This window comes from Haliotis cracherodii, unplaced genomic scaffold (genome assembly GCF_022045235.1).
Source record: "Haliotis cracherodii isolate W230 unplaced genomic scaffold, xgHalCrac1.p SCAF_8, whole genome shotgun sequence".
Classification (NCBI taxonomy): domain Eukaryota; kingdom Metazoa; phylum Mollusca; class Gastropoda; order Lepetellida; family Haliotidae; genus Haliotis; species Haliotis cracherodii.
In genome coordinates, this window is record NW_027266341.1 from 26,556,984 (window position 1) to 26,569,860 (window position 12,877).

A 12,877-nucleotide genomic window follows, 5' to 3' on the forward strand; every position below is an offset into this window, starting at 1 on the left:
TACAAGTCAAAATAGGGAATTAATCATTTTGTTAACTGATGCGTCGAATTTAGGAACTATGTACGGTTTTATTTCATAACATTATTATGATTTTTTTTAGTCACGAACGTGTCTATCTCCGGCCCAGTTTCACTTTTTTCACATTTTACAAGGTCAAAATATGTCGCGTTGTCTCATTGTCGTCCTTTGGTAAAGATGAAAAATATTATTCAAAATGCGACAATGCGACAAATGGTCACTTTGATGAATTTTGACACTTGATGCTTGTTTTTTTTTATTGACGACAACGGGACTTATAGTCCTTGATAGGCATTTAGAAGTTGTGAGAACATGAATAAATGACACTGATTCACTTGATGAAGAAGCAAGAAGTAGCTCTGAAACATCGTGGCAAAGAATGAAAGACCTTGCTATCCATAAACAGTGTCATGTGTTCATGTTCTCCCAACTTCTAAATGCCTATCAAAGACTTCATTCGACATCAAGATGGAGATGAGGCCATAAGTGGGAGCATTCACCTGACGAAGGAGCTCTCAAACGTCGTGACAAAGTGAGTGAGTGAGTTGGGTTTAACGCCGCTTTTAACAGTGTTATATCACGGCGTGTCAGCTTAATGTGTCAGGAAAGCCCGAAGTGATGCAGGTCTCAGACGTTTACCACTTCGGTGAAACCCACGAGCACGGGTATGGTGCTGACAAACCTAGAAACATAATCGGGGTGAACCGGGATTCGAACCCACAATCATAGGTTTCTGGCGTGCCCAAGGGACGCAACTCTGCACAGCGAATCGCGGCGCCTTAGGCGACTGGGCCACCCGTGCCTCTCGTGACAAAGAATGAAAGAAGTTGCTACCCATACACAGTATCATGTATTAATGTCTCTTCTATACGGTGGCCCATAAGTACGGTGGCCCATAAGGGACATGGAGTCTGTTTTTCAATAGTTTGATATTTCACTTACTTTTATGTTAACCTTTTGCAAATTAAAACAATTCGTCATACAAATATGTTTTAAATCATGAATAAAAACAACCGAAAACATGGAAAATGTACTTTCAAGTAGCTATAGAATCGATGAAAAGTGAAGCGAAAATGTCAAAAACTAAAATGGAAAAGTCAAAAACAAAAACGAAAAGGTCAAAAACTAAAATGAAAATGTCAAAAGCAAAAACGAAAATGTCAAAAACTAAAATGAAAATACAGAAAACTATTTCCACCGCGGTGGAAATAGTTTTCTGTATTTTCATTTTAGTTTTTGACATTTTCGCTTTTGTTTTAGATATTTTCGTTTTTGTTTTTGACATTTTCATTTTAGTTTTTGACATTTTCGCTTCACTTTTCAACGATTCAATATCTACTTTATACATGATTTATCACATATTTTTATGCCAAATAGTGTTAATTTGCAAAAGGTTACGATAACACTAAGTGAAATATCAAAATATTGAAAAACAGACTCATGTCCCTCATGGGCCACCGTACTTCTAGGATTACATAGTATGGGATGTTCTACGTCGTTTTCTTTGCAAGATGTTAGATTTTTATGAACTGCCTTATTGTGAAAGTTTCAAAAATCGTTTATCGTCAAACATATTATAGAAAACAATTATGAGCCTCTTTTGTGTCGATTTCCACATGGTTTTGTTTATTGTTTGTTTGTTGTTTAACGAAGCACTCAGCAATATTCCAGCTATATGACGGCGGTCTGTAAATAAGCGAGTCAGGACCAGACAATCCAGTGATTGGCATCATACGCATCGATCTACGCAATTAGGATAGGATGACATGCATCAACCAAGTCAGTAGGCCTGACCACCCGATCCCAAAGCATGGGTTGCTGAAGACCAATTTGTAACCCGGATATTCACTCGTACAGATTCACTTGATACCTCTAATGATAAAAAGTGAGGTGAGGTGAAATGGGGTTTAACGTCGCGTCCAAGATTATTGCGCTTATATAGCGACGTACATGTACGTGTGTGTGGCTGCTTGTACTAGTCCGGACTGATGCCGATTTATAGTGCTAGCTCACTGAGATACCATGCTTTAACCATTGTTTAACATGAATATCCCACTCAGACACAGTATGCTGACTCCGAGCCGACCAGTCCTTGTTTTAGCCACTTAATGCCGAGCGCCAGACAGGGTAACAAAAAGTACCATCTTTTAACGTCTTTTGGTATGACGCGGCCAGGGATTGAACCCCGGACCTTCCGCTCTCCGGGCGGACGCTCTGCCACTAGACCACGTAGGCGGTCTCTAATGATAAAAACAACGAAGATGGGTAAAATGTAAAACATTTATTCATGAGTAATTCATTTATTTTCTTATCTAAAATGATGCAAACATTAATTCACTTGTCATGTTGTAATTAGCAAACATATTGTTAAATATACATGTACATCTTGTTTTGGAAATATATTTTTTCACGTAACAACAAAAATATAGAATATATTTCAACCAAGTATCTCATGAAAAAATATTTTTGGCATGATGAATGTGTGTGCATGATTCAGGAACTAGAAATATAACACATATGATGAATACCACAAATAAATATATGCAACAATATACATTGAGAACTTGGTCCCAAAATCACCCAGATGAAGATTGAATACTGAAAACAAACTGTATACTGTCCCCCAAAAGAAACACAAAAGAAATAAAACATATTTAAAGCACCAGTGAGAAAAATTTCATTGCGATAAAAATATCTTTATGAGTAATTTGAGGTTCAAGCCTGTGTGTACAGTATTTAAGTTATATCACTGCATGCCAGTCTGATGTTGGAGGAAAGACCGAAATGATTAAGGCCTAAGGACTTATTTAGCACTTTGTTGAAAAGGATATGGTGCAGACAAACCAAGAAACAATCTGGGCAAACCCGGATTTGACCTCACAATCACAGGTGTCTGGCACACTTAGGGGACACAAGTAAGTGAGGGAGTGAGTTGTGTTTAACGCCGCTTTTAACAGTATTCCAGTTTTATCACAGTGTGTCAGCTTGATGTGGGGGGAAAGCCTGAAATGATCAGGTCTTAGACGTTTACCACTTCGGTGAAACCCACGAGCACAGTATGGTGCTGACAAACCTAGAAACATAATCGGGGCAAACCGGGATTCAAACTCAAAATCATAGGTTTCTGGTGTGCCCAAGGGACGAAACTCTGCACAGCGAATCGCGGCGCCTTAGACGACTGGGCCACTTGGCCACCTGTGCCCCTTTAGGGGACACAACTCTGTAAAACCCATTGCAGGACCTAACACCATTTTAAACAATGTATGGAGTTTAATACCATCCCCCATCCCATGTTTATGTCCCCTTAGGGATTCCAGGCAAAACAGGCCACCAGTATCCCATGCTTATCTCCCCTTGGGGATTCCAGGCAGAACAAGCAACCAGTATCCCATGCTTATCTCCCCTTAGGGATTCCAGGCAAAACAGGCCACCAGTATCCCATGCTTATCTCCCCTTGGGGATTCCAGGCAGAACAAGCAGCCAGTATCCCATGCTTATCTCCCCTTAGGGATTCCAGGCAAAACAGGCCACCAGTATCCCATGCTTATCTCCCCTTGGGGATTCCAGGCAGAACAAGCAACCAGTATCCCATGCTTATCTCCCCTTAGGGATTCCAGGCAAAACAGGCCACCAGTATCCCATGCTTATCTCCCCTTAGGGATTCCAGGCAGAACAGGCCACCAGTATCCCATGCTTATCTCCCCTTAGGGATTCCAGGCAGAACAGGCCACCAGTATCCCATGCGATGTTCAAGCAACATCAAAGGATTGGTCTTCACCCATACCCAAGTGTGGAATCAAACCCTGGTCTTGACAAGCGAAGACTATAACCATGAGGCCACCCAATCACCTAGGAGATGGGTCTGCAGTGACATCAATAATTAATATCAAGTTATTTAATCTGGCAAGATAGGATAACTTTTAGGAAGCAGTTCAAGAGTATGATCGATATAGGATAAAAAGCCTTTTTCATACCCCCCATTCCCCATAAAACTTAATTGTAAACGTATTAACATTATCAGTCTCTTGAACTGTAAAAATTGTATTGGGTTTAAACTGAAAATAAAATAATAATGCCTTTCCACTTTATAAAGGATCATACATCTTGGGACAAGGACTAAAGAAGAAAAAAAGCAAAATTAAAGTGCATCAATGCAGTAGTTAAACAAATGTGTCAATGACTGAAAAGGAAATTATGCCAACTAAACTAAATAGGACTTCTTCAACTTTTCCTTCTGATCCAAACTACCACACTGCTTGCACACGAGTTAAATGAACTATAAAGGGCACTACTAAGCCTTTACATTACAAGTGAGTGAGTGAGTAGGGATTTACACCGCTTCGGGCAATATTCCAGCAATATCACAGCAGGGGACACCAGAAATGTACATTGAAAGTGAACTTATTCGTTCGTCATTGGAATCGGAACAAACAGATTGTCAGCTTTGAAAACCCTGGGATCAGTTAATGCTATGTAAGTCAACTGAACCCAAGTATCAGATTATTATACATTAGTCAACTGAACCCCAGTATCAGATTATTACACATTAGTCAACTGAAACCCCAGTATCAGATTATTATACATTAGTCAACTGAACCCCAGTATCAGATTATTATACATTAGTCAACTGAACCCCAGTATCAGATTATTATACATTAGTCAACTGAACCCCAGTATCAACAAATTTTATGTACGTCAACTTGACCCCAGTGTCGGCGAAATCAATGAAAGTTGGTTGGTTTGTTGTTTTACGCCGCACTCAGCAATATTCCATATACATGACGGCGGTCTGTAAATAAATGAGTCTGGACCAGACATTCCAGTGATTAATATCATGAGCATCCATCCACATAATTGGGATCGATGACATGCTTCAACCAAGTCAGCGAGCCAATATAAGTCAACTAGACCCTGTTATCAACTAATTTTATGTAAGTCAACTAGACACTGGGATCAGCTTATCTTATGTAAGTCAGCTAGACCCTGGTATCAGCTAATTCAATATAAGTCAACTAGACCCTGGTATCAGCTAATTCAATATACGTCAACTAGACCCCAGCTTCAGCTAATTCAATATCAGTCAACTAGACCCTGGTATCAGCTAATTCAATGTAAGTCAACTAGACCCCAGTATCAGCTAATTCAATATAAGTCAACTAGAACCCAGTATCAGCTAATTCAATATAAGTCAACTAGACCCTGGTATCAGCTAATTCAATGTAAGTCAACTAGACCCTGGTATCAGCTAATTCAATATACGTCAACTAGACCCCAGTATCAGCTAATTCAATATAAGTCAACTAGACCCTGGTATCAGCTAATTCAATGTAAGTCAACTAGACCCCAGTATCAGCTAATTCAATATAAGTCAACTAGAACCCAGTATCAGCTAATTCAATATAAGTCAACTAGACCCTGGTATCAGCTAATTCAATGTAAGTCAACTAGACCCTGGTATCAGCTAATTCAATGTAAGTCAACTAGACCCTGGTATCAGCTAATTCAATGTAAGTCAACTAGACCCCAGTATCAGCTAATTAAATATAAGTCAACTAGAACCCAGTATCAGCTAATTCAATATAAGTCAACTAGACCCTGGTATCAGCTAATTCAATATAAGTCAACTAGACCCTGGTATCAGCTAATTCAATGTAAGTCAACTAGACCCCAGTATCAGCTAATTCAATATAAGTCAACTAGAACCCAGTATCAGCTAATTCAATATATGTCAACTAGACCCTGGTATCAGCTAATTCAATATAAGTCAACTAGGCCCCAGTATCAGCTAATTCAATATAAGTCAACTAGACCCTGGTATCAGCTAATTCAATGTAAGTCAACTAGACCCTGGTATCAGCTAATTCAATGTAAGTCAACTAGACCCTGGGATGAGCTAATTCAATATAAGTCATCTAGACCCCAGTATCAGCTAATTCAATATAAGTCAACTAGACCCTGGTATCAGCTCATTCAATATAAGTCAACTAGACCACAGTATCAGCTCATTCAATATAAGTCAACTAGACCCCAGTTTCAGCTAATTCAATGTAAGTCAACTAGACCCCAGTATCAACTAATTCAATATAAGTCAACTAGACCCCAGCTTCAGCTAATTCAATATCAGTCAACTAGACCCTGGTATCAGCTAATTCAATATAAGTCAACTAGACCCCAGTATCAGCTAATTCAATATAAGTCAAATAGACCCTTGTATCAGCTAATTCAATACAAGTCAACTAGACCCCAGTATCAGCTAATTCAATATAAGTCAACTAGACCCTGGTATCAGCTAATTCAATATAAGCCAACTAGACCCCAGTATCAGCTAATTCAATATAAGTCAACTAGACCCCAGTATCAGCTAATTCAATATAAGTCAACTAGACCCTGGTATCAGCTCATTCAATATAAGTCAACTAGACCCCAGTATCAGCTAATTCAATATAAGTCAACTAGACCCCAGTATCAGCTAATTCAATAAACGTCAACTAGACCCCAGTATCAGCTAATTCAATATAAGTCAGCTAGACCCTGGTATCAGCAAATTCAATGTAAGTCAACAAGACCCAAGTATCAGCTGACACGATGTAAACACAACTTAACTCTGAGGACAGAGTTGTAAATATAAAATAAATTCTGATAATCTCCTAACAATAAACAGCTGACATCAAAATACAAGGGTCAGACTCATACACCATCAACTGATACATCATCACTTATCTCCCTTCAGCATTCCCTCAAAGACACACTTGCCCCCGTGAGACATAGCATCGGGATGAGGAAATCATGGGACTGAAAGTTCTAAATATTGCCTTCATGCTTGTATTGAATACAGTTCTCATTTTTGACCTCGAGTATCCTTGTGGAATTGTGAGTGAAAGACATTAATTGTGTGACCACAGTAGTATCAGTGTGTCTGGTAACTAAATGGACATTGAAAGAGTGAGTGAGTGGGTGAGTTGGGTTTAACGCCGCTTTTAACAGTATTCCAGTTATATCACGGCGTGTCAGCTTAATGTGGGAGGAAAGCCTGAAGTGATGCAGGTCTAAGACGTTTACCACTTATGTGAAACCCACGAGTACGGGTATGGTGCTGACAAACCAAGAAACATATTCGGGGCGAACCGACATTGAAAGAGGCATGTCAAACTTTAATTATCGCCAGATGAATAATATTACAAAATTCCATACAAAGTAACAAATGTATGACAGAATATGCCCTCATCATGTATAGGACCATCTTTCTGAGGCAAGAGCGTCCACTAGCCATTTTATTAAAGTCTTGTTTCTACCCTTGCTACACCAAGCCCACTTTCCTGTGTTAAATATGATTGGACCATCGTACATATTGATAGTCCAATCAGAGAACGTTAACAAAATCAACATCCACGACGGATACACCTTCGTCTGAAAGTGATTTACTGTTGGAATACATCTTTTTCATTTTCTAAATCCCCAAACAATGTTGTTGTGTTAGGAATGAAATCACAAATGTTTTGTCGCCTATGGTAGTCGCCATCTTTTGTGAAGCTATGCGAGATAAGAACAGTGATTTGATTGGATATCGCCTTTTCACATTACAAGGGGCACAACTCGTGATCTACGCGAGGTGGCGCCAGGATCGGGGCAAGAAAAGTGGCCTTGATGTGGCAAGGGTAGAAACTCGGCTTTGACATGCTTGCCTCAGGAAGATGGTACATGACAGAGATGGCAGGCTCTTGTCAACATATTAATTACTTTAAAAAAAAAGAATTGCTCCGTAAAGGGCGACAGATTGCCCCTTTTCTTTCATTACATGTTGATATTTTGGATTCAACAGAGATTTAGCCAGGATCACTGAATGACTTTGGTGGGCAAATTTTGAAAAATACCTATTATCTTTTTTCTGATGTAACATTGTATTTCAACATTGTATTCTAACATCATATTATGATATTATATTTTAAAATGATATTTTGACATTGTAATAGGACATTGTATTTTAAGATTATATTATGACATTGTATTTTAAAATTGTATTTTAACATTGTATTATGACATTGTATTTTGACATTGTCTTTCAACATAGTGTTACATTGTGTTATGACATTGTATTTTAACAATGTATTTCAACATTGTATTTTAACATTGTGTTATGACATTATATTTTAACATTGTATTTTGACATTTTAGTTTAACATTGTATTTTGACATTGTATTTTAACATTGCATAATAACATTGCATTCAATGCATTTATTTAAAAACAGTAGCATTCAAGCCTCTTCCATTTTATTGGTCCTATTATCAGTGAAAAACAAGTCATACAAAGATATAAAATTTGACGACACAAATATGAATTAGGAAAGTTTTTACTTAAAATTTAGGAATTTTTACTGTATCTGCTGTGGAGTTGCGGCCGTTATCAGCTTCTGAGCAGCCTAGAGGAATCACTGATACATTTATAAGATCATTTCAAAAATATGCTTTTGTAATTTTTGTCAATTTTTCTTAAAGATATTTAACAATTACCGTATATTAAGGATCTGATAGTACTGTTTCTTCTTGTACTTCTTTCCTGCACATTTCCCCCAAACACTACAGCTGTGTGGTAAATATGACATATACAGTAAAAGCAGCAACTTAAATAACCCCAAACTTAGCTGTTTATATTTCTTCTACCATAATAGTTTCATATACGACTACTTCTGCTGTTGTGTTTTTCATCTGAATCCCCTGTAATCACCGGAGCACAACTGCATGCATAAATGATTGCTACTTCCAGCTTATCTTAAGAGAAAATTACAGGCAAAGGTGTTAATCTCTGCATCTGAAACAATATCTATCAGCACAGGAAATACAATTGAAATTGTAAATCATCATATCTGGGGATCTTACTCACAAATTATACATTCATATTGACAAAGTTTGTTTTCTCCAGTTCATTCACCTAAGCGATACAGTATAGTTTTGTTTTTTCACATTCTATGAGATAGCAATTTTTTCCCAAGATGGGACCGTTAACATTAAAGTGTAAAAGTTGGATATAAGTCTTTTGATATCAGAAATCATATTTCTATAACCGGGACAACAGAGAAATTTATTTACATCTTACTACCATCAATAAATCAACCATCACATGGACATTTTTATGGTAAGCAAACACTTAACAAATGCTAAAAGCATGCCTGCAATATGATTACTATTGAATATGCAATAGTTACAAAAGAAAACAAAACAATATCTGTTCATATTCAATGAAAACAAGACACCCTACTCATCAAAATCACACATTTCTTGACCTTCATGTTCTTTAATCCAAAGGACAGAATAAGACATCTATCTGAAGTATAATTCACTGGTCAATGAGACTCCCCACCTCCATACTTGCAAAAGGTCATGAACTTAACCTTGACATCACAGTGACCCTTTTTATCAAGGTCACAAGAGGCACATGACCACTGGTTCACAACACAGTGTAAAGGCCATTTCAGAAAGTTTCTCTCCAAAAATATCCGTACAATAATCCATATTTTGAAAGTCAGGTCCATTTGTATATTGGGGTCAATTCTTTGCAATGGAGTGGCATCATTTTCTCGAAAGGTCACAGGTTAAAGGTCAAAGGTAATGCATGGTCACAAGTCAAGGGTCAAAGGCCATGCATGGTCACAGGTCATAGGTAATATGACTATTCAGTGTGAACCTGAACAACACCAAATGAACTTGATTTCAAACACAGTGTCGACACAGAAAATATATGCTCCATGGATTTTTCAGCTTGTGAACAGGTTGTCCTGTAGTTGTGATTGGGGCACATTATTATAAGTTGGAAAAAAGCTGTGCAGCGGGAGTTTGGCATAGGCAGACTTTATGATCTTGATGCGCTCTGCCCGAGAAACTGTCCGATTGCCATCAATAATTCGTGTAGACAGGCTGTCATGGTCCATGGTGCCTACTGTTGGAGACGGCAGAGGCATCTGCTGATTGTGCGGCTGTGTTGAAGTGTGGCTCGACATGGCCGGAGGACTGGTGTCCCATGAAGGATTACTGACTAGGCTGTCCACTCTGTGCGAATAGTCTAACACAGGCTGGGAATACCCATTGGATAAAGATGGGAGTGGTGACAGCTGCTGGTGATGGGGGGATGGAGGAACGGAGTCACGATTATGATGATTTCTTTGAGCAATTGGCAATTGATGGGTGTGAGAAGTTGGTGAGAAGTTGGAGCCTGAATGAGGAACACTGCTCTGAAGAACAGACATAGACCTGCTTGATTGTGAGGGTGAATGTATCCTTGTGCTGGGGCTAGATGCTGTGAATGAAGCACTGTTCATTGATGACTGTGAGTATGTGCTGCTGGGGGAGGGGGCGAGACTTCCTTGGGGGGACGTCATCATGGAACTTTCCTGGATACTGTGATTGGGGGACTGGCGTAGGCTGCTGGGAGATGTCTCTGTGAAACTGGTGCGGGGAAACTGTCGGCTACCTTTGTCAGAGAATCGATAACTTGTTCCCGAAGAGTGGGAACCTTCACTTGAAGCATCCATCATTGTTGGGTAAAACGTGGGTTCGATCTCGCCAAGGTCAACCTGGGTGATGGTGGCACTAGCTGTCGACTGTGCCCTCGGGAACGTCATATGCCCAAGTGTGCACTGGGGCACGTCTGTCTCTGGCACTGTCGTCTGCTGTGGTGTCCCTTCCGGGGAAGTCATCTGTGGGGTTGATGGACTGAATCTCTTCTGGTGGTTAAGCTTGTCCTGAAGACACTGCAGTTCTGCTTGTTGCTTAGCCTTGCTGGCCTGGAAACAGAGTACATGGGTTTAATGCAGATTATTTTAGTCATATCACAGCATGTGATTTTGTCTTGTTTATCTTGTTACTGTACTTGTAGTTATTCTTGTGACACATGCATGTGCAGAAGCAGATGAGGTTGTCACGTGGTTACATGAAGCTTGTGATCATGTGCATATTCCAACTAACTACACATTCTTCAGTGAACGGGGGATGGGTGACCCAGTCATCTAAGGTGCCCCAATTCGCTTTGCAGAGTTGCATCCCTCAGACATGCCAGAAACCTATGATTGTGGGTTCGCCCTGATCATGGTTCTAGGTCTGTCAGCACAATGCCTGTGCTTGTGGGTTTCACCAAAGTGGTTAACGTCTGATACCTGCATCACTTTAGGCCATCCTCCCACATTAAGCTCACATGCCATGATATAACTGGAACTACTGTTATAAGCGGCGTTAAACTGACTCCCTCAATCACTTCAGTGAACAAGTTATAGCACATGTTGTGCCCAAGAATCTAATAAAACTTGAAAAGCTGTTGTGGGTGCCAGTAACTTCCATATTATGTTCATGTTTAGAACCAAAAATAATCAATATACAACGAATAATTTAAAAGACATCTGGTGCGGTGCAGTGCGGTGCGGTGCGGTGCGGTGCGGTGCGGTGCGGTGCGGTGCGGTGCGGTGCGGTGCGGTGCGGTGCGGTGCGGTACATGCATGTCACCAGTCCTTGCTTTAGCCCTTTAATGCCAAGCACCAGGCAGGGTAACAACAAGTACCAACTTTTAACGTGGTTTGGTAGGACACAGCTAGAGATCTAACAACCCCAACGTGACATTCTCCAGACAGACACACTATCCACCATACCAGGGTCACCAGATGATGGGATCCAATACCTTTATTGAGTGAAGACGTTCACATATTTTCTGGAAAGTGGCAGAACAATGTCCGACTTCCTGCACCTTCTTCAGTTCCGACTCCAGCATCGCAATCACAGCTTCCTGCTCCAACAGACTCCGCTGCATCAACATATGCTTCCGCTTCAGCTGTTCCGTGAAGTTCCGGACAAAGTTCGGCAGAGCTTTCATTGCAGCACTACCTGGGGACTCTGGGGACATATTCTCCTGGAAACATCAAAGAAAGAACACTTCAGAATGATGCCATTCCCTTTCATTAGTGAATCTGGTTTAACATCACTTTGAATTTTATAGTTACTAATCATCAGAGACCATATACCGATATCGGTATATGGTCTCTGCTAATCATGCATGTTAGCTTGATGTGGGAGGAAAGCCTGAAGTGATGCAGGTCTCAGATGTTTACCACTTCGGTGTAACCCATGAGCAAAGTATGGTGCTGACAAACCCAGAAACATAATCAGTGTTAAGCAGGATTCAAACCCATGAACATAACCACTCGCAATTTGCAGCATTCCCAAGAGATGCAACTCTGCACAGAAAACTGCAGCACCTTCGATGCCACCCATGCTCCCCCGACCTTGGGTTTAACACTGCAATGACCACATGTCACTTCTGTAAGGGCATGCAGGAGTGAGTGGTTGTGAGAGATTTATGAGAGAGATTTGGGTTTGACATTGCTTTAAACATTTTAGTTCTATGACAGCATGTCAGCTCGAATAGGTGAGTGTGTATGGTGGGTGAGTATTTACGTTGCTTTTACCATAATTCAGCAATATCACAATGGGGGACACCAGAAAAATGAACTTATTGTACCCATGTGGGGAATCGAACCCAGCCCTTTGGCATGTCGAGCGAACACTTCAACCACTTGGCCATCCCGACACTCACACCCACCCCCCCACACCAACCCCTCCCACACCCACCCCACCCCCCGTGTAAACTTGATGTCAGAGGTAAGCATATGTAATGACTATGCTGGTGAAGACCATGAGCATTGGTTTGGTGTTGAAAAACCAAGAACCTTAGGTTTGAGCCACAGGATTCAACACACCAAAGTTTAAACATTCTGCACATCTGCTTGAAGAGCCATATCCAGCTGGGTCTTCAGCATTGACTTCACCTACAACAGCATTGACGTGACCTACAACAGCACTCACATCACCTACAACAGCATT

General features: G+C 40.2%; 1 protein-coding gene across 1 annotated transcript in view; it reads right to left on the reverse strand.

Annotated features, from left to right (window-relative positions):
* Positions 1-8,211: 8,211 nt before the first annotated feature.
* The window catches only part of LOC139449736 (uncharacterized), an 85,581-nt gene continuing 80,915 nt past the window's right edge, over positions 8,212-12,877 (reverse strand). The window contains exons 12-13 of the mRNA XM_071231257.1: positions 11,679-11,906; positions 8,212-10,794 (exon numbers count right to left, since the gene is read on the reverse strand). Of these exons, the coding sequence (XP_071087358.1) occupies positions 9,769-10,794; positions 11,679-11,906 (1,254 nt within the window). The 3' untranslated portion in view covers positions 8,212-9,768. The remainder of the gene's footprint in view (positions 10,795-11,678; positions 11,907-12,877) is intronic.